This window comes from Anomaloglossus baeobatrachus, chromosome 5, assembly GCF_048569485.1.
Source record: "Anomaloglossus baeobatrachus isolate aAnoBae1 chromosome 5, aAnoBae1.hap1, whole genome shotgun sequence".
In the NCBI taxonomy this organism is placed as follows: Eukaryota; Metazoa; Chordata; class Amphibia; order Anura; family Aromobatidae; genus Anomaloglossus; species Anomaloglossus baeobatrachus.
The window spans coordinates 516129385-516150943 of NC_134357.1; the positions used below are offsets into that span (position 1 = coordinate 516129385).

Genomic DNA, 21559 nt, shown 5'->3' on the forward strand with positions numbered 1-21559 from the left:
AAAGTCACAGCTGTGAACAATTTTGTCCGCGTTTTACGCCATTTTTACGGACTCACCAGAAAACCTTCCAAAATGACACCAAAATGAATTTTCATGGCGGAAATGTTAAGGGCACATACCCAATAGTGAGATAGAGCTGGTGTATGTTACTTTTGGAGATTACATGAAAGATTTTACGTGAAAACATTGTGTGGCACTCCGATGTCCCTGAGAAGAGACGTACATAAAGGCCTCTGAGTCTAATGTGCCCATTTTGAGGAAGTGAGTCTTTGTAGTATTTTCCTTTGCCAGGGCAGTCCAAAATTGTGAGGTTCACCAATGCCCCTGCATACAGACGTGCATGATGGCCTGTAAGCCTGAAGTTCCCATTGTAAGGAAGTGGGTCTATTGTAGTATAGCCCTTTGGCAGGGCAGCCAAAAATTGGGAGGCTCCACGTTGTCCCTGGATAGAGACGTGCATGAGGGCCTCAAAACATTAAGTGTCCATTGTCAGGAAGTGGGTGTATTATAGTATAGCCCTTAGGCAGGGCAGCTAAAAATTGGGAGGCTCCACGTTGTCCCTGGATAGAGACGTGCATGAGGGCCTCAAAACATTAAGTGTCCATTGTCAGGAAGTGGGTGTATTATAGTATAGCCCTTAGGCAGGGCAGCCAAAAATTGGGAGGCTCCACGTTGTCCCTGGATAGAGACGTGCATGAGGGCCTCAAAACATTAAGTGTCCATTGTCAGGAAGTGGGTGTATTATAGTATAGCCCTTAGGCAGGGCAGCCAAAAATTGGGAGGCTCCACGTTGTCCCTGGATAGAGATGTGCATGAGGGCCTCAAAACATTAAGTGTCCATTGTTAGGAAGTGGGTGTATTATAGTATAGCCCTTAGGCAGGGCAGCCAAAAATTGGGAGGCTCCACGTTGTCCCTGGATAGAGACGTGCATGAGGGCCTCAAAACATTGTTCCCATTGCAAAGGAGCGGGTCTCCTGTCGTTGTAATGTCCATTCTGCAAAGAATGGGCGAAAAAATTTACCACTGGGGGTATACCTGAAACAAAGGCCTAACTATTGTAACGGTCACCATGGTGGCGCATGAGGAGAAGGAGGAGCAGTCCAGCGATTATCCAAAGTCCAGAAGTGTGTACCCATGGGTGAGTGGAGGTCATTGGCAAATTCCCGTTACAAACTTTAAATTCCCCTCTCATTTGCTGGTGGTGTGGTGAAGTCTGGCCCAATCCAACCCTTGTTCATCTTGATCAGAGTCAGCCTGTCAGCATTTTCAGTTGACAGGCGGGTGCGTTTATCTGTAATGATTCCACCTGCGGCACTAAAAACACGCTCTGACAAAACGCTAGCGGCAGGGCAGGCCAGGACTTCCAAGGCGTAGAGAGCCAATTCATGCCACGTGTCCACCTTGGATACCCAATAATTGTAAGGCACAGAGGAATGTCGGAGTACAGTTGTTCAATCTGCAAGGTACTCCTTGAGCATCTGGGCAAACTTAGGATTTCTTGTGGCACTACCCCGCACCTCAGGGGCTGTGGTATGTGAGGGACTGAGAAAACTGTCCCACATCTTAAAGACTGTTCCCCTACCTCTGGCGGATTGGACTTGTGCCTCTCTCGGCTGTACGCCTTGGTTGTCCACTGATTCCTGACCTATGCCGCTAGCGTTTTGTGAGGGGAATGCTTTGCCTACTTCCGTGACTATGGCCTTCCGGAACTGCTGCATTTTGGTTGACCTCTCCGCCTCGGGAATAAGAGACATAAAGTTCTCCTTGTAGCGTGGGTCTAACAGTGTTACCAACCAGTAATGATTGTCGGCCAAGATGTTCTTAACGCGAGGGTCACGAGACAGGCAGCTTACCATAAAGTCAGCCATGTGCGCCAGACTCTTAACAGCCAGGACTTCAGTAGCCTGACCAACACGATGACTGAACATGCTGTCCTCCTCCTCCTCCTCCTCCTCATCTACCCTGTCCTCTGGCCAGCCACGCTGAACCGAGGATATGACTGGTGTGCATGTCATATCCTCAATTTGGCCGGAGAGTTGCTCCATGTCTTCATCCTCCTCCTCGTCATAGTCCTCCACTGCACGTTGTGATGAGACGAGGCTGGGCTGTGTGTTATCACCCACACCCACTACTGTTTCTTGCTGCAACTCATCGCGCTCCGCCTGCAATGCATCATGTTTGTTTTTGAGCAGAGACCGTTTTAGAAGGCAGAGTAGCGGTATGGTGACGCTAATAATGGTGTCATCACCACTCACCATCTTGGTGGAGTCCTCAAAGTTTTGGAGGATGGTACATAGGTCGGACATCCATCTCCACTCCTCAGGTGTTATGTGTGGAGTTTGACCCATTTCCCGACGGCTTAGGTGATGCAGGTACTCAACAACTGCCCTCTTCTGCTCACATATCCTGACCAACATGTGCAGAGTTGAATTCCAACGCGTGGGGACATCACACACCAGTCTGTGAGCCGGAAGATGCAAACGGCGCTGAAAGCCGGCAAGGCCGGCTGAAGCAGTAGGTGACTTTCGAAAATGTGCAGACAGGCGGCGAACTTTTACCAGCAGATCAGACAGCTCTGGGTATGACTTTAGAAACCGCTGAACCACGAGGTTGAGCACATGGGCCACGCATGGAACATGTGTCAGCTGGCCTCGCCTCAAAGCCGCCACCAGGTTCCAGCCATTGTCACACACGACCTTTCCTGGCTTTAGGTTCAGAGGTGTGAGCCAGTGATCTGCCTGCTGTTTCAGAGCTGTCCACACCTCTTCTGCATTGTGGGGTTTGTCACCTATGCAGATTAGCTTCAGCACAGCCTGTTGCCGCTTCGCCGAGGCAGTGCTGCAGTGCTTCCAGCTTGGGACTGGTGTGGAGGGTAAAGTGGATGAGGATGCGCAGGAGGAGGAGGAGGCTGAAGAGCATGACATTCCGGAGCTGTAGAGTGTGGGTGAAACCCTGACTGAGGTAGGGCCTGCAAACCTTGGTGTGGGAAGGACGTGTTCCGTCCCTCGCTCAGACTGGGTCCCAGCTTCCACAATATTAACCCAGTGTGCCGTCAACAAGATGTAGCGGCCTTGCCCACAAGCACTTGTCCACGTGTCTGTGGTTAGGTGGACTTTGGGTGAAACAGCGTTGTTCAGGGCACATGTGATGTTTTGTGACACGTGGTTATGCAATGCGGGGACGGCACACCGGGAGAAATAGTGGCGGCTGGGGACCAAGTAACGTGGGACAGCTGCCGCCATCAGGTCGCGGAATGCTTCTGTCTCCACCAGCCTAAAAGGCAACATTTCCAGCGCAAGCAGTCGCGAAATGTTAGCATTTAGAACTGTGGCATGTGGGGCGTTGGCAGTGTATTTGCGCCTGCGTTCAAAGGTTTGCTGAATGGATAACTGAACGCTGCGCTGGGACAAGGACGTGCTTAATGATGGTGTTATTTCTGCGTAGGCAACTGCAGGTGCAGGACCGGAGGAGGCTTGTTCGCAGGCAGCATGGACAGGGGATTGGCTCGCATGCACAACCAGCGAAGACGTAGCAGTGACATCAGCAAGCACTGCTCCTCGACTCTGTTGTACTTCCCACAAAGTCGGGTGCTTGGCTGACATGTGCCTGATCATGCTGGTGGTGGTCAGGCTGCTAGTTTTGGTACCCCTGCTGATGCTGGCACGGCAGGTGTTGCAAATGGCCTTTTTAGAATCATCTGGAGCCAACTTAAAAAACTGCCAGACTCGGGAAGACCTAACATTTGTACAGGCACCTTGTGTCGTGTTGTTGTTCCGGGGAACGGTTGCCTGACTTCTGCCTGGAGCCACCACCCTGCTTCTTACTGCCTGTTGGGATGCTACGCCTCCCTCCCCCTGTGCACTACTGTCCTCTCTCTGCATATCCTCCTGCCAGGTTGGGTCAGTTACTGGATCATCCACCACGTCGTCTTCCTCCTCCGCACCCTGCTCCTCCTCCTGACTTCCTGACAATTGTGTCTCATCATCGTCCACCCCTTGTTGAGACACGTTGCCAACTTCGTGAGAACGTGGCTGCTCAAATATTTGGGCATCTGTACATACGATCTCCTCATGACCCACTTCAACATGAGCTGGCGAGAGGCCAGAATGTGCGAATGGAAACGTGAACAGCTCTTCCGAGTGTCCAAGTGTGGGATCATTAATGTCCGAGGACGTGTACTCAGCCTTGTGGTAGGAAGGAGGATCAGGTTCTGAAATGTGCGGTGCAGTATCACGGCTACTGACACTTGACCGTGTGGAAGACAGAGTGTTTGTGGTGGTGCCAATCTGACTGGAAGCATTATCCGCTATCCAACTAACAACCTGTTGACACTGGTCTTGGTTCAAGAGCGGTGTACTGCTGCGGTCCCCAAGAATTTGGGACAGGACGTGCGAGCGACTAGATGTGGCCCTTTGTTGTGGCGAAATTAGAGCTTGCCCACGACCTCGGCCTCTGCCTGCACCACCATCACGTCCACTTCCTTGTTCCTTGCCAACGGCCTTGCGCATTTTGCAATGCTGTGCTGACATGTATTCACTAGACTTGTGCGTTATATCCAAGTTTGTGCAAATCGTGCACCTGTACGCTGCCACCGACAGGCACACACGTGCGGTTTTTAAATGCAAGCACGGACGCACTAAGAACCTAACAGGTTTTTAGGAGCGACAAATATTACTGAGAAGTCTGACACTATCAGCCACTGCTGACTGACGTGTATTATACACTACACTTGTGCGTTATATAATAGTTTGTGAAAAACGCACACAAGTGCACCTGTACGCTGCCACCGACAGGCACACACGTGCGGTTTTTAAATGCAAGCACGGACGCACTAAGAACCTAACAGGTTTTTAGGAGCGACAAATATTACTGAGAAGTCTGACACTATCTGGACTGTTTTAGACTGTGTACACCAGCCCCAGATATGATGAAGGCTGGTATACGGTCACCACTAGGAATGGCTATATACCCTGCCTGCCTGCCTGCCTGTATACTGCTACAATAGTCCTGACAAGGACTCTTCCGGTCACTAGCCTGTATTCCGACCTGGCTATACCCTGCCTGTATATAGCAACAATAGTCCTGAGAAGGACTCTGCTACTGTACTCCGACCTGGCTATTCCCTGCCTGCCTGTATACAACTTATTGTATGTCCTGAGAAGGACTTCTGGTCACATTGTTTGCAGCCCTGCTCCGGAAATAACTATAAAGGGCCGCAAACCTTTCCCTGAAGCAGCAACCCTCTCCCTGCACTGACTGTCTGGATGGCTGTGAGCAGAGCACAGCGAGCCCGCCGGTATAAAGGCTCGGTCACGCTGTGCGGGCCGTCCAATCACTGCAATTCCACAACTAACAGGGCTGTGGCATTGCAGTGGTCTGCCAGCCAATCCCTGCATGAGGGCTGGCTCTCAAAAGAGCGCCAACATGCAGGGATGAAGACCACGAGTACAGCACGAGTATCGCGAGATTACTCGGTCCCCGCCGAGTAGCCCGAGTACAGTGATACTCGTGCGAGTACCGAGTATTAACAAGCATACTCGCTCATCACTATTCATTATGTCTTTAAATTATTGGAAGAAAAACAACCAAAAAATGGTATATAGTCAAAAATGATACAAATGAAAAGTTCTAATCATCCTGCAAAATAAATGAAACTTCCAAATCCTATATTTTACCGACCTATTCAGTTTTGAAGAGGCTATGAGGAACCTATATATAGGAAGCCCCCCAGAAATTATACCACTTTAAAAACTGCACCCCTCAACTTATTCAAACCTGCTGTAAGGGAATTTCTTAATCCTTCAGGTCCTACACAGAAATTAAGGCAAAGTGGAATAAAAAAAAAATTAAAAATGACATTTTTTCCAGTAAAATACTTTAGCTGTAAATTTTTCTTCATTTTCACAAGGGGTAATCTAAGAAAATAGACCCTAAAATGTATTTTAGATTGTGGACACGATATCGAATTTGCAAAGTCCTTAACATGCCAAAACAGGAGAAACCCTCACAAGTAACCCCATATTGGAAACTAAACCCCTCAAGGAGTTTATCTAGGGGTGTGTTGAGTATACTGAACCCATAGATGCTTCTCAGAACTTTTTGAAGTTTGAATGTAAAAACAAACTTTACGTTTTAATGTTTTATAAGCCCCAAATTTGTCATTTTCACAAGGGGTAATAAGAAAAAATGGAGTACATAATTTAATAAGCAATTTCTCCCAAATGTGATAATACCCCATTACCCCATATGTGATTAAAAAATTACTGCTGTTTAGGCACTCGACAGGGCTTGGAAAGGAAAGAATGCTATTTGATTTTTGGAATGCACATTTTGTACATCGTGTTGCATTTGCAGAGCCCCTTAGGTATCAAAATATTAGAAACCCCCCCCCCACAAGTGACCCCATTCAGAAAACTGAAATCCATAAGTAACTCATCTAAAAATGTGGTGAACATTTTTAACCTACATACTTATCACAGAATTTTCTATGATTGAGCTGTAAAACTGAAAAATTTAGGGTTTTTCCACTAAAATTTTATTTTAACCTCAAAGTTTTTACACATGGGGTAATAGAGGAAAAGATATAGAATTTGTTATGCAATTTTATCTAAACGTGGCAATACCCCATATGTGGTTGCACATTATTGTTTGAGTACATGGCAGGGATCAGATGAGAAGGAGCACACATGACTTTTATAACGTAAATTTCGTTTGAATAGATGGTGGGCACCTGAGGTGCCAGATCAGAATAAACCCCCACAAGTGACCCCATAATGGAAACTTTATTGCTTAAGGATTTCATCTAGTGAGTATTTTAAACCCACAGGTGATTCAGATTATTTTATTACAATGAGACGTGGACATATAACAGTTTATTGGAAAAAATGTAAATGCATTTAATAGCTGCAGATTTTTCAGTTACACAAGGGTTATCAGAAACTGTATGGCACATGTCAGGGCTGAGAAAGAAGGACAGCTATTTGGCTATTGAAGCACAGTTTCCTAGAATAGTTTATGACTGACAATTGCAGAGCCCCTTAGGTCCCAGAGCAGCAGAAAAATCCCAAAAGTTACCCCATTGTATAAATTACACCCTTCAATGAATTCATCTGCAGTGACTATTTTGTACCTTTCATATCAGTCTTTTTTCTGGAGAATTGCAAATATGACAGTTTAGTGGCCATTTATTGTGACCAGCTTGTGCTTTTGGAGACTTGCACCCCGTAAATTGTTAATTGGGCTCTTCCCACTACAGTAATGACAAACATGTGGTCACTTACTGCGGTTTAAGCTCTCTGAGGCTCAGAAGGAATGGGGCATTTGGATTTGGGAGCACAGATTTCATTGGATTCTTTCTGAGGAGGTTGCAGCCATGTCGCTTTTTCATAGTCTTTGTTCTACCAGTAATGAGGGAACCCCTAGATTTCCAGTGACAGATGACAGACCTAACCTGAGTGGGGGCTGGTTTTGTGCGGAATACATCAGGGTTATATTGGTAACACTTTGGGGTACATAACATTTTTTTTATCGTATTCAGTGTGTTATGTGCTGAGCACTTAAATCGGAGTTGCCATGTAAATACCACAAAAATGAGATTCAGACAAAATTCCCGGTGAAACCACTCACTATAATGAGGCAGATGGAGACACTTTGGATTCCGTTTAGCTTCTCTTCTGGTGGTATCTATCTTTTTAGGCGTCCGCACTTGTGGGCTAAAAAGACACCTCAAAATGATGGGACATTGCCGGAAAAGAGGCCAGACCGAGTCCAGACTGACCTTTTGATTGCTTTTTAAAAACGTTTTGTGTGTCAGTATGATGAAAAAAGACATTTTTTGTCTTGGTTTTTATTACTTTTTTACATGACCAGAAGTGCCGGGACTCCTGATCATGCGCACTGAGCCTAAACCCGGCGTCTGAGGCGGTGACAACAGACAAGTACACGTGTCTATGCCGATGACGCTGGGCATTGAATAGCATAGGAGAGCAAACTAGTCGGGGGAAATAACGCCCTTGCAACTAGTCCCTGCGCTCATTTGCATATCTTTAGTTATACCTTTTCTAAAGATCTCTTTATGTTTACTACTAAATGCTGAGACCGTAAGGCAGGTATTAGAAATATGCACTTAGAACTGCTTGTGGTTCTGGGTGCATAGGGGACCTGGCAGGTTCCCTTTAAGTGCCCAAAGTAATATGAAAATTATCTCTCCAGGAATGGAGACAAACTCTAGCGCAGCGCCACCTATTGGACGTAGCGATCCTAAAAGTCAAATGTGGATTTCTTACAATCCTTTGCATATGAGTTAGGATCTATATGCCAGATCAGAATCCCAATTTGCAGACACGGTGTTTCGGGGTGCTTGTCCCTCGTCAGTGCAAAGTATGGTAATATGAACAGTTCTGGGTGGAAGTGAATGTTGTGGTCTACGGCCAGATTACACCACCGATTAAGCAGCCACAGTCAGTGAATGAGAAGAATCTGAGACTTCTCTGCATGTAGTGGTTACTACTCACCTGTACGGTTATCTGTAGGAATCTCCTCTTTACACCGCTCATCACCCCTCACATATGTCTCTGTAGTATTAATATGGGTCAGATCTTCACTCTGAAAAAAATATTGTAAAGTCATAGACAGATGGAGAAATCTGATCTATGATCAGCTCTAATCCTGCCATCTCCACCGTTCTCATTAAACAAGTACAAAACATATAATATTGGGAGATAAAACAAGACTGAACACAAGACCTTCACAGCCGACTACACATCATAGGGGAGATTTCATGACACCTTCTCTCCATCTACCTGACAATCCTGAGGAACATCGGGATCTTCTTGGTTACAGTCCTGTGGAAGAAGAGGACGGGGGCATCTCTCTGGTGTTGTCCTCTTACTGGATAGAACTGGAGGAAACACATACAGGGACTGAATTAATTCCTTACATACAGATAATTATAGGTTGTCTGTATTTAGTCCTGTCTATTACCTGGTGATGTGAGGGGCTGCGGATTCTCCATCATGACGTCCTTGTACAGATCTTTGTGTCCTTCTAAATACTCCCACTCCTCCATAGAGAAATAGACGGTGACATCTTCACACCTTATAGGAACCTGACACATACAATGATACCGTCATCCCCCGATCCCTTCATAGCGTTACTGTATAATGTCCCAGTATTCCCAGCAGTGTCACCTCTCCAGTCAGCAGCTCAATCATCTTGTAGGTGAGTTCTAGGATCTTCTGGTCATTGATGTCCTCATGTATTGGGGGGTGAGGTGGAGGTCCCATGATTGGGCTCAGGGGTCTTCCCCATCCCTCAGACACAGGGTCCTGACAGCGGTCACTAGAGGTCTTCTTCACTACTGTGTAATCCTGGTTATGGAGAGACACATTAATAAATCTCTCTACAGACATCTCCAGAGTCCTCACCTCTCCAGTTCTGTCCATCTGTTATTCCCATAGATAAGAATGATGTAATGTGACGTCATCAGAATCTCTCACCTCTCCAGTAATCCGGAAGAGGATCTCTAGGGTGAGGTGTAATATCCTCTCCACCGTCTTGAACCTGTTGCTATCCATCTTTGATCATGGGTCAATCAGGAAAATTCTCTTATATAGATGATCTAAATTGAGAAAATCCAATATTGAAGGGACCTGAATGGGAAAACCATGAGCTGATTTAAAATCATAAAGAATTCTATGTAAAAATATAAAGAGGACTCATATATGTATTCTCTTTGGCTCGCATGAACTAGAACATAAGTTGAATTGCTTATTAAGAGATGTCCGCTATGCTCCCAATCACTGTCTATGGCTATGTGCACACGCTGCGTTTTTTTGACGCTGCGTTTTTGTGCGTTTTTGGCCGCTAAAAACGCACAAAAACGCACCTGCGTCGAAAAAACGCGGTTTGGTGCGTTTTTTTGCTGCGTTTTGCTGCGTTTTTGCTCACTGCGTCCTTATGCGTTTTTTATCAGTGAACAAAAAAAAAAAGGTCTGATGTCATTTCCTTCTTCAATGTGTTCTTCATTCTCCACTAGTGTATGCAGAAGAACAGACAGCTGCAGAACTACAAGGCTCAGCATGCTCCATCCAATAGTGTATGCAGGAGAGCAGACAGCAGCTGTCGAACTACAAGGCTCAGCATCCTCCATCCAATAGTGTATGCAGGAGAGCAGACAGCAGCTGTCGAACTACAAGGCTCAGCATCCTCCTTCCAGGACTGTATGCAGGATTTCTTTGCCCCCCCAAAAAAAAAAAATGACGTGCGCTTCGCCATATTTTTGTATGCTAGCCGGGTACAGCAGGCAGGTACGGGCTGCCCCCAACCCCCAGCTGCCTATTTGTACCCGGCTGGGAACCAAAAATATAGGGAAGCCCTTTTTTTTAAAATTATTTCATGAATTTCATGAAATAATTTAAAAAAAAAAATGACGTGAGCTTCGCCCCATTTTTGAGTCCAGCCGGGTACAACTAGGCAGCTGGGGATTGGAATCCACAGTGCAGGGTGCCCATGCTTTCTGGGCACCCCCGCTGTGAATTGCAGTCCCGCAGCCACCCCAGAAAATGGCGCTTTCATAGAAGCGCCATCTTCTGGCGCTGTATCCAACTCTTCCGGCTGCCCTGATGCCGGGTGGCTAGCCAGGTAATAATGGAGTTAGGGCTAGCTGTATATTATCAGCTAGCCCTAAGCCCGAAATTCATGGTGTCACGCCAATATTAGACATGGCCACCATGAATTTCTAGTAAAGATAAAAAAAAAACACAACACAGAAAAATATTTTTATTAGAAATAAAAACACAACACAATTAGTGACTCCATCTTTATTGAAATAAACCCCCCTCCGCAGTAATCCTGGGTCAGGGTCCTGCGCCGTCCAATCAGGATCCAATATCATCTGATCGGTTTGCTGGAAGGCAAAGCGATCAGATGATGTGTCAGGTTAAAGGATGTGAATCACATCACACATCAGCTGATTGTATAAAAGCCGATTATACAATCAGCAGATGCATCAGTAGAAAAAAAAAAAAAATAATACTCACTTATGTGCTGAATTACCGGCAGCTCCCGGAGCGATGGGGCGGGAGTCTGATCCTGTCCGATCGCTGCAGCAGCTGCCGGTAATCAGGGATGAAGTCTCCTGACGCATCCGCTGATACCGGCCGGGCGCCCGCGTCAGCCCGAGACTCGATCAGCTGATGCGTCAGGTGACTGCATCAGGTGATCCATCGCCAGGTCCTGCAAGCAAGGTCCTGCCCCGGGGAGACTGCACACAGCCGGAGCGGGAGCGGCGATACCGTGACAGGAGCTGGGAGCGGGCATGGCACCGGGAGGCTGCAGACAGGTGAGTATAACTTTTTTTTTTTTTATTCTACTGTTAACTTTTGTTTTCGCAGCCGCTTCCACCTCCCGCCCAGACATGGTGCCGCACGGCAGCATACATGCACAGGACGGGAGATGGACGCGGCGGGTGACGGTACCGGGAGGATTCACGCTTCTGTATATACTGACAGAAGGAATCCTCTTCCTGTACACGTCACTTTACTACCCACCTCCTGCGCTTATAGCTGCGTTTTTGGTCTTAGAAACGCACCAAAACGCAGCTATTTGCGTTTCTCATTGCGTCTTTCAACATCCCATTGCACTCAATGGATGAAAAGCGCAGTGAAAAACGCGGGAATAATTGACATGCTGCGTTTTTGTGGTCACCACAAAAACGCAGCTGAAAAAAAAACGCTGTGTGGGGACAGCAAAAATGAAAACTCATAGACTTTGCTGGGGAAGCAAAGTCATGCAGTTTTGAGGCCAAAAACGCACCCGAAAAACGCGCAAAAATGCCGAGAAAAACGCACCGTGTGCACATAGCCTATGTCTGCCACTGCTTTGGGCACTGAATGGCTGTACGGATGACTTATTCATAGAGACTGACCAGGGTATACAGAAACTGGCGGGGACCAAAGCAGTGGTGATACAGAAGTAGTGGAAGAACATTAATGGGAACCTGTCATCAATTTTTAAGTATCTCAACAAAAGGCACCACCTTTTTCTGCTTTTGTTAGGCATTTTACAAAGTATCGCATTGTCCCCTGACTTCCCCTGTACACCCCAAAAATACCATATGATTTAGTCTTGCACTGTATTTAAATGCAGCTGGTCCAGTCCGTTGGACATACTCTTTGTGGTGAAGCCTATTGGACCGGACAGCCCCACAGGTGAGCAGGTGACAGATTCCCTTTAATCCGGTTACACCCATAGTAGGGGAACCAGCTACAGGAGGGCTCCAGCTGAGGCATAATTAAAAGGATCCTGTCACCACATTTGGCGACTATAAGCTGCGGCCACCCCCAGTGAGCCCTTATATACAGCATTCCAGAATACTGTATATAAGAGCCAAGGCCGTGCTGTAGAACATCACCTTTATTATACCCACCTAGGGGCGGTCCGGTCCAATGGGTGCCGCTGCTCTCCGGTCGGGCATCCCCTCTCTATGACAATCGCCGTCCTCCTTCTACCCAGCCCAGTATGGATAACATGTCCTACACAGGCCAGCATTACAGTCCTGCACACCGCACTTTATAATGTGCAGATGCAAGGAAAGGTTAAAGACCGCCCGCGCATGCGCACTACAATATTTTGATTTCCATCAGCAGGACAGATCAAAGTGCGCTGGGAGATTTTGCCTGGCGATGTGGATGACGTCACCTTCTTCATCCACATCGCTGAGCAAGAGAACTCACCGATTCGTGCAGGCTCACCTATGTTTTTGGCTCTGCCCACAATGAAATAGAGTTAAATGCGCCTGCGCAAGTCGGGAACATGTCTGCGCAGACGTGAGATTTTGCCCGCCTTCATGGATGGTGCCTGAAGCATCATCCACATCAATCAGCACAAGATGATGGCGACAGGAGGCACAGATTAGGACGGCCATTGGACCGGACAATTTACATACATGGTGGGAACATTTTATAAAGGGATTTGTGGGGTCTACAGAGGTGGTCAGGGGGTAACATGCACCTTTATAGACTGCAGCACAGGTGCTGTTTAAGGTGGTAGTTTTAGTTTAGAAGGCCAAAATCTGGTAAAAAAAAATCTCTTTAATGCCCCCTGCGCCCAGTAATGGGGAATCTCCACATACGGTAGAGGCTAGATCGGAGTTGATTTTTTGAGGTGGGAGGAGTGATTTCATGAAATCATGATGTCACCGGAAAAGGCGGAGCCTCCTCAGTGCCGTACAGATCTGTGGGCGGGAAGCGGCAGTGCTCGTGCTCCTCTGTGCAGAGCGGAGGATCCTGACCCTGAGGTGGAGAAGAGTCAGCGTTTCCTCATTAGTTATAGCTCTGGGGTCTCAGCCTGGATGTTGGGGGCACAGAGCAGTGTCTCCTGTCTGTGTTGGGGGCTGCAGCTCGTGTATGTCTCAGGCTTCAATAAGGTAAGTGTCTTATGGGGGGTTACACGGAGCAGGGGATGATACTGTACATTTTGGGGGGGCTTGCACTGGCCGGGGTGCGACGCTGCACGTTTGGGGGGGGGGCTCGCATTGGCCGGGGGGGCGATGCTGCACGTTTGGGGGGGCTCGCACTGGCCGGGGGGCGACGCTGCACGTTTGGGGGGATGGCACTGGCCGGGTTGGTGACGCTGCACGTTTGGGGGGGCTCGCACTGGCCGGGGGCGATGCTGCACGTTTGGGGGGGGCACGCACTGGCCGGGGGGGACGCTGCACGTTTGGGGGGGCTCGCACTGGCCGCGGTGCGACGCTGCACGTTTGGGGGGGGCTCGCACTGGCCGGGGGGCGACGCTGCACGTTTGGGGGGATGGCACTGGCCGGGTTGGTGACGCTGCACGTTTGGGGGGGCTCGCACTAGCCGGGGGGCGACGCTGCACGTTTGGGGGGGCTCGCACTGGCCGGGGGGCGATGCTGCACGTTTGGGGGGGCTCGCACTGGCCGCGGTGCGACGCTGCACGTTTGGGGGGGCTCGCACTGGCCGCGGTGCGACGCTGCACGTTTGGAGGGGCTCGCACTGGCCGGGGGGCGACGCTGCACGTTTGGGGGGATGGCACTGGCCTGGTTGGTGACGCTGCACGTTTGGGGGGGCTCGCACTGGCCGGGGGGTGACGCTGCACGTTTGTGGGGGCTCGCACTGGCCGGGGGGCGACGCTGCACGTTTGGGGGGGCTCGCACTGGCCGGGGGGCGACGCTGCACGTTTGGGGGGACGGCACTGGCCGGGTTGGTGACGCTGCACGTTTGGGGAGACTCGCACTGGCCGCGGTGCGACGCTGCACGTTTGGGGAGCTCGCACTGGCCGGGGGGATGATGCTGTACGTTTGGGGGGGCTCGCACTGGCCGGGGGGGCGACGCTGCACGTTTGGGGGGGGGGCTCACACTGGCCGGGGGGGCGACGCTGCACGTTTGGGGGGGGCTCACACTGGCCGGGGGGATGATGCTGTACGTTTGGGGGGGCTCGCACTGGCCGGGTGGATGACGCTGTACGTTTGGAGGGGTTCGCACTAGCCGGGGGGCGACGCTGCACGTTTGGGGGGGATGGCACTGGCCGGGGGGCGACGCTGCACGTTTGGGGTGGCTCGCACTGGCCGGGGGGCGACGCTGCACGTTTGGGGGGGCTCGCACTAGCCGGGGGGAAGACGCTGTACATTTGGGGGGGGCTCGCACTGGCCGGGGGGATGATGCTGCACGTTTGGGGGGGGCTCGCACTGGCCGGGGGGTGAGGCTGCATGTTTGGGGGGCTCGCACTGGCCAGGGGGGGAGGCTGCATGTTTGGGGGGCTCGCACTGGCCAGGGGGTGAGGCTGCATGTTTGGGGGGGCTCGCACTGGCCGGGGGGATACGCTGCAAGTTTGGGGTGGCTCGCATTGCCCGGGGGGATGACGCTGTACGTTTGGGGGTGCTCGCACTAGCCGGGGGGGCGACGCTGCACGTTTGGGGTGGCTCGCACTGGCCGGGGGGCGACGCTGTACATTTGGGGAGGCTCGCACTGGCCGGGGGGATGATGCTGCACGTTTGGGGGGGCTCGCACTGGCCGGGGGGCGACGCTGCATGTTTGGGGGGGGCTCGCACTGGCCGGGGGGCGATGCTGCACGTTTGGGGGGATGGCACTGGCCGGGTTGGTGATGCTGCACGTTTGGGGGGGCTCGCACTGGCCGGGGGGCGACGCTGCACGTTTGGGGGGGGCTCGCACTGGCCGCGGTGCGACGCTGCACGTTTGGGGGGGCTCGCACTGGCCGGGGGGCGATGCTGCACGTTTGGGGGGATGGCACTGGCCGGGTTGGTGACGCTGCACGTTTGGGGGGGCTCGCACTGGCCGGGGGCGATGCTGCACGTTTGGGGGGGGGGAATCGCAGGGGACGAAGCTGCAGGTTTTGGGGGGGTTCGCACTGAGCATGGGACGACGCTGAATGTTTGGGGGCTCGCACTGGGCAGGTGGTGACGCTGCACGTTTGGGGGGGCTCGTACTGGGCAGGGGGCGACGCTGCACGTTTGGGGGGGATCGCACTGGGCAGGGGGCGACGCTGCACGTTTTGGGGGGGATCGCACTGGGCAGGGGGATGATGCTGCACGTTTGGGGGGGCTCGCACTGGCCGGGGAGCGACGCTGCACGTTTGGGGGGGCACGCACTGGCCGGGGGGCGACGCTGCACGTTTGGGGGGGCTCGCACTGGCCGCGGTGCGACGCTGCACGTTTGGGGGGGCTCGCAGTGGCCAGGGGGTGACGCTGCATGTTTGGGGGGCTTGCAGTGGCCAGGGGGCGACGCTTCACGTTTGGGGGGGGGGGGGCTGGCACTGGGCAGGGGGCGACGCTTCACGTTTGGGGGGGGCTGGCACTGGGCAGGGTGCGACGCTGCACGTTTGGGGGGGCTGGCACTGGGCAGGGGGCGACGCTGCACGCTTGGGGGGGCTCGCAGTGGCCAGGGGGTGACGCTGCATGTTTGGGGGTCTCGCAGTGGCCAGGGGGTGACGCTGCACGTTTGGTGGGCTCGCAGTGGACAGGGGGTGACGCTGCACGTTTGGGGGGCTCGCAGTGGCCAGGGGGTGACGCTGCATGTTTGGGGGGCTCGCAGTGGCTAGGGGGTGACGCTGCATGTTTGGGGGAATCGCAGTGGCCAGGGGGTGACGCTGCATGTTTAAGGGGGGGGGGCTCGCGGAGGGCGACGCTGCACGTTTGGGGGGTTCTCGCTGGGCAGTGGTGCTTGTTGTTGTGGGCTCTCGCGGGGCAGTGGTGCTTGTTGTTGTGGGCTCTCGCGGGGCAGTGGTGCTTGTTGTTGTGGGCTCTCGCGGGGCAGTGGTGCTTGTTGTTGTGGGCTCTCGCGGGGCAGTGGTGCTTGTTGTTGTGGGCTCTCGCGGGGCAGTGGTGCTTGTTGTTGTGGGCTCTCGCGGGGCAGTGGTGCTTGTTGTTGTGGGCTCTCGCGGGGCAGTGGTGCTTGTTGTTGTGGGCTCTCGCGGGGCAGTGGTGCTTGTTGTTGTGGGCTCTCGCGGGGCAGTGGTGCTTGTTGTTGTGGGCTCTCGCGGGGCAGTGGTGCTTGTTGTTGTGGGCTCTCGCGGGGCAGTGGTGCTTGTTGTTGTGGGCTCTCGCGGGGCAGTGGTGCTTGTTGTTGTGCGCTCTCGCGGGGCAGTGGTGCGTGTTGTGGGGGCTCTCGCGGGGCAGTGGTGCGTGTTGTGGGGGCTCTCGCGGGGCAGTGGTGCGTGTTGTGGGGGCTCTCGCGGGGCAGTGGTGCGTGTTGTGGGGGCTCTCGCGGGGCAGTGGTGCGTGTTGTGGGGGCTCTCGCGGGGCAGTGGTGCGTGTTGTGGGGGCTCTCGCGGGGGCAGTGGTGCGTGTTGTGGGGGCTCTCGCGGGGCAGTGGTGCGTGTTGTGGGGGCTCTCGCGGGGCCTCTCTCCCTGCGAGCCACCCCCCCGACGTGCAGCCTCTCTCTCCCTGCGAGCCACCCCCCCCCGACGTGCAGCCTCTCTCTCCCTGCGAGCCACCCCCCCCCCGACGTGCAGCCTCTCTCTCCCTGCGAGCCACCCCCCCCCGACGTGCAGCCTCTCTCTCCCTGCGAGCCACCCCCCCGACGTGCAGCCTCTCTCTCCCTGCGAGCCACCCCCCCGACGTGCAGCCTCTCTCTCCCTGCGAGCCACCCCCCCCGACGTGCAGCCTCTCTCTCCCTGCGAGCCACCCCCCCGACGTGCAGCCTCTCTCTCCCTGCGAGCCACCCCCCCGACGTGCAGCCTCTCTCTCCCTGCGAGCCACCCCCCCGACGTGCAGCCTCTCTCTCCCTGCGAGCCACCCCCCCGACGTGCAGCCTCTCTCTCCCTGCGAGCCACCCCCCCGACGTGCAGCCTCTCTCTCCCTGCGAGCCACCCCCCCGACGTGCAGCCTCTCTCTCCCTGCGAGCCACCCCCCCGACGTGCAGCCTCTCTCTCCCTGCGAGCCACCCCCCCGACGTGCAGCCTCTCTCTCCCTGCGAGCCACCCCCCCGACGTGCAGCCTCTCTCTCCCTGCGAGCCACCCCCCCGACGTGCAGCCTCTCTCTCCCTGCGAGCCACCCCCCCGACGTGCAGCCTCTCTCTCCCTGCGAGCCCACCCCCCCGACGTGCAGCCTCTCTCCCTGCGAGCCCCCCCCCCCGACGTGCAGCCTCTCTCTCCCTGCGAGCCCCCCCCCCCGACGTGCAGCCTCTCTCTCCCTGCGAGCCCCCCCCCCCCCGACGTGCAGCCTCTCTCTCCCTGCGAGCCCCCCCCCCGACGTGCAGCCTCCCTCTCCCTGCGAGCCCCCCCCCCCCCCGACGTGCAGCCTCTCTCTCCCTGCGAGCCCCCCCCCCCCCCCGACGTGCAGCCTCTCTCTCCCTGCGAGCCCCCCCCCCCCCGACGTGCAGCCTCTCTCTCCCTGCGAGCCCCCCCCCCCCCCCGACGTGCAGCCTCTCTCTCCCTGCGAGCCCCCCCCCCCCCCCGACGTGCAGTCTCTCTCTTGGGGGCGCACTGGGCAGGGGGTGACGCTGCACGTTTGGTGGGGGCAAAGGGGGGCCCTGTGTGTGTGTGTGTGTGGGGCCGTGTGTGTGTGTGTGGGGCCGTGTGTGTGTGTGTGTGTGTGTGGGGCCGTGTGTGTGTGTGTGTGTGGGGCCGTGTGTGTGTGTGGGGCTGTGTGTGTGTGTGTGTGTGTGTGTGTGTGTGTGTGTGTGTGTGTGTGTGGGGCTGTGTGTGTGTGTGTGTGGGGCTGTGTGTGTGTGTGTGTGGGGCTGTGTGTGTGTGTGTGTGGGGCTGTGTGTGTGTGTGTGTGGGGCCGTGTGTGTGTGTGTGGGGCCGTGTGTGTGTGGCAGTGTGTGTGTGGCAGTGTGTGTGTGTGTGTGTGTGGGGCCGTGTGTGTGTGTGTGTGGGGCCGTGTGTGTGTGTGTGTGGGGCCGTGTGTGTGTGGGGGCCGTGTGTGTGTGTGTGGGGCCGTGTGTGTGTGTGTGGGGCCGTGTGTGTGTGTGTGTGTGTGTGTGTGTGTGTGTGGGGCTGTGTGTGTGTGTGTGTGTGGGGCTGTGTGTGTGTGTGTGTGTGGGGCTGTGTGTGTGTGTGTGGGGCTGTGTGTGTGTGTGTGTGGGGCCGTGTGTGTGTGGCAGTGTGTGTGTGGCAGTGTGTGTGTGGCAGTGTGTGTGTGGCAGTGTGTGTGTGGCAGTGTGTGTGTGGCAGTGTGTGTGTGTGTGTGTGTGTGTGTGTGTGTGGGGCCGTGTGTGTGTGTGTGTGTGTGGGGCCGTGTGTGTGTGTGTGTGTGTGGGGCCGTGTGTGTGTGTGTGTGGGGCCGTGTGTGTGTGTGTGTGGGGCCGTGTGTGTGTGTGTGTGGGGCCGTGTGTGGGGCCGTGTGTGTGGGGCCGTGTGTGTGGGGCCGTGTGTGTGTGGGGCCGTGTGTGTGTGGGGCCGTGTGTGTGTGGGGCCGTGTGTGTGTGGGGCCGTGTGTGTGTGGGGCCGTGTGTGTGTGGGGCCGTGTGTGTGTGGGGCCGTGTGTGTGTGGGGCCGTGTGTGTGTGGGGCCGTGTGTGTGTGGGGCCGTGTGTGTGTGGGGCCGTGTGTGTGTGGGGCCGTGTGTGTGTGGGGGCCGTGTGTGTGTGGGGCCGTGTGTGTGTGGGGCCGTGTGTGTGTGGGGCCGTGTGTGTGTGGGGCCGTGTGTGTGTGGGGCCGTGTGTGTGTGGGGCCGTGTGTGTGTGGGGCCGTGTGTGTGTGGGGCCGTGTGTGTGTGGGGCCGTGTGTGTGTGGGGCCGTGTGTGTGTGGGGCCGTGTGTGTGTGGGGCCGTGTGTGTGTGGGGCCGTGTGTGTGTGGGGCCGTGTGTGTGTGGGGCCGTGTGTGTGTGGGGCCGTGTGTGTGTGGGGCCGTGTGTGTGTGGGGCCGTGTGTGTGTGGGGCCGTGTGTGTGTGGGGCCGTGTGTGTGTGGGGCCGTGTGTGTGTGGGGCCGTGTGTGTGTGGGGCCGTGTGTGTGTGTGTGTGTGGGGCCGTGTGTGTGGGGCCGTGTGTGTGTGTGTGTGTGGGGCCGTGTGTGTGTGTGTGTGGGGCCGTGTGTGTGTGTGTGTGGGGCCGTGTGTGTGTGGGGCCGTGTGTGTGTGTGTGTGTGCGCGTGGGGCCGTGTGTGTGTGTGTGTGCGCGTGGGGCCGTGTGTGTGTGTGTGTGCGCGTGGGGCCGTGTGTGTGGGGCCGTGTGTGTGTTGGGTGGGGCTCGCAGGGAGAGAGGCTGCACGTTGGGTGGGGGGGAGAGGCTGCATGTTGGGGGGGGGAGGATGCAGGGGGAGAGAGGCTGCACGTTGTGGGGGGGAGCTTGCAGGGGGGAAGAGGCTGCACGTTGGGGGGGGAGCTTGCAGGGGGGAAGAGGCTGCACGTTGGGGGGGGGAGCTTGCAGGGGGAAAGAGGCTGCATGTTGGGGGGGGGGAGGATGCAGGGGGAGAGAGGCTGCATGTTGGGGGGGGGGAGGATGCAGGGGGAGAGAGGCTGCATGTTGGGGGGGGAGGATGCAGGGGGAGAGAGGCTGCACGTTGGGGGGGGAGCTTGCAGGGGGGAAGAGGCTGCATGTTGGGGGGGGAGCTTGCAGGGGGGAAGAGGCTGCACGTTGGGGGGGGGGGAGCTTGCAGGGGGGAAGAGGCTGCACGTTGGGGGGGAGGGAGCTTGCAGGGGGAAGAGGCTGCACGTTGGGGGGGGTGGAGTTTGCAGGTGGAGAGAGGCTGCACGTTGGGGGGGGGAGAGGGGCTGCACGTTGGGGGGGGGAGCTTGCAGGGGGAAAGAGGCTGCACGTTGGGGGGGGGGAGCTTGCAGGGGGAGAGAGGCTGCACGTTGGGGGGGGGAGGCTGCACGTTGGGGGTGGAGCTTGCAGGGGGAAAGAGGCTGCACGTGGGGGCCGAGCTTGCAGGGGGAGGGAGGCTGCACGTGGGGGGGCTCGTGCTGGGCAGGGGGCCGTGTTGCACTTTGTGGGAGGTGTGCTATTAATCTTCTCCCTTTGTTTTTCTAACACAGTTTGTGACTACTGGCATCTGGGTGTAATTGCCCCCCGTCGTCCCACCTTAGAGACTGAGAGAACAGTGTGGTCTAATGCACATCACACCTCCTGTGTCCTCCAATGTATTCAACAAGAGGATTTTTATGGTAAATGGAGAAATACAATTTTTACACCTAAAACGCACGGGACTCCGATACAAAAGATTTTTTTTCTTTCATTGTTGCCAATGTCCAACATGGCTTTATTCTACGTATTAATTTGTAAAGTTGATTGTTACAGTGTATATTTGTATCCCCGACCTTCTGTCTCCCCCTCCCTAATTACCCTGTAGACTGTAACCCCCCCCGAGAGCAGGGTCTGCGCCCCTCTGTACCCGTCTGTCAGTGTTATATATTTGTATCCCCGACCTTCTGTCTCCTCCTCATTACCCTGTAGACTGTGAGCCCCTGAGGGCAGGGTCCGCTCCCCTCTGTACCCGTCTGTGAGGATTGGTTTATTCACTGTAATTTATATCTGTATTTTGTGTGTTACCCGTTCCCATGTACAGCATGGAATAAATGTTCTCTATAAAAATAAAACTGTATAAATATTTCTCTTTTTTTTTTTTTTTTTTTTTTTAATTGATATACTTATTTTAATAAAACTGTTCTAGAAGTTTGGGCTGAATGTTCATTTCTATAATGATAAAGCTCGGTGTGACATTAGTGAGCAGTCACTGCCGGTCGGGCTGCGGTCACAGTGTTGTAGGTAGTTTCCAAAACATCTGTCCTCACATGTAGACCCACAGTAAACTGATCAGATCTCGCTGACAATTTATTTTCTGTCTTTAGCAGACCCCTGATCCTCTCTCACGCCCCCCATTTATTAGGCCCCAGTCCTGTTTCACCGTGTTTCCCTCCTTTGGTGGCAACATAACTCCATGAGGCTCACACCGCCTGATTCCGGTCATATGGGGCGAAACGTTTTTTTTTTTTTTCTTTAAATTTAAAGGGACGTAAGTTGCTTTTTGCTGAGCGTCTGAAGCTGTTGCCACCACTGTTCCATAGGACGGGCTCTGGCAGAGGTGACACTACATATTTTACAGAGGGGTAACAATACTTCTTAGAAATTTTGAGAA

General features: G+C 54.1%; 1 protein-coding gene and 1 long non-coding RNA gene across 2 annotated transcripts in view; one reads left to right on the forward strand and one right to left on the reverse strand.

Moving 5' to 3' along the window:
* The window catches only part of LOC142312866 (uncharacterized), a 297096-nt gene that overhangs the window by 211320 nt on the left and 64217 nt on the right, over positions 1-21559 (reverse strand). The window contains 5 exon segments of the mRNA XM_075351851.1: positions 8515-8605; positions 8803-8900; positions 8984-9107; positions 9190-9369; positions 9499-9651. Of these exon segments, the coding sequence (XP_075207966.1) occupies positions 8515-8605; positions 8803-8900; positions 8984-9107; positions 9190-9369; positions 9499-9651 (646 nt within the window).
* Positions 13153-21020, forward strand: LOC142312030 (uncharacterized). Its single transcript, XR_012754327.1, has 2 exons — positions 13153-13427; positions 20460-21020. It is a non-coding gene; the product is annotated as an uncharacterized LOC142312030 (long non-coding RNA).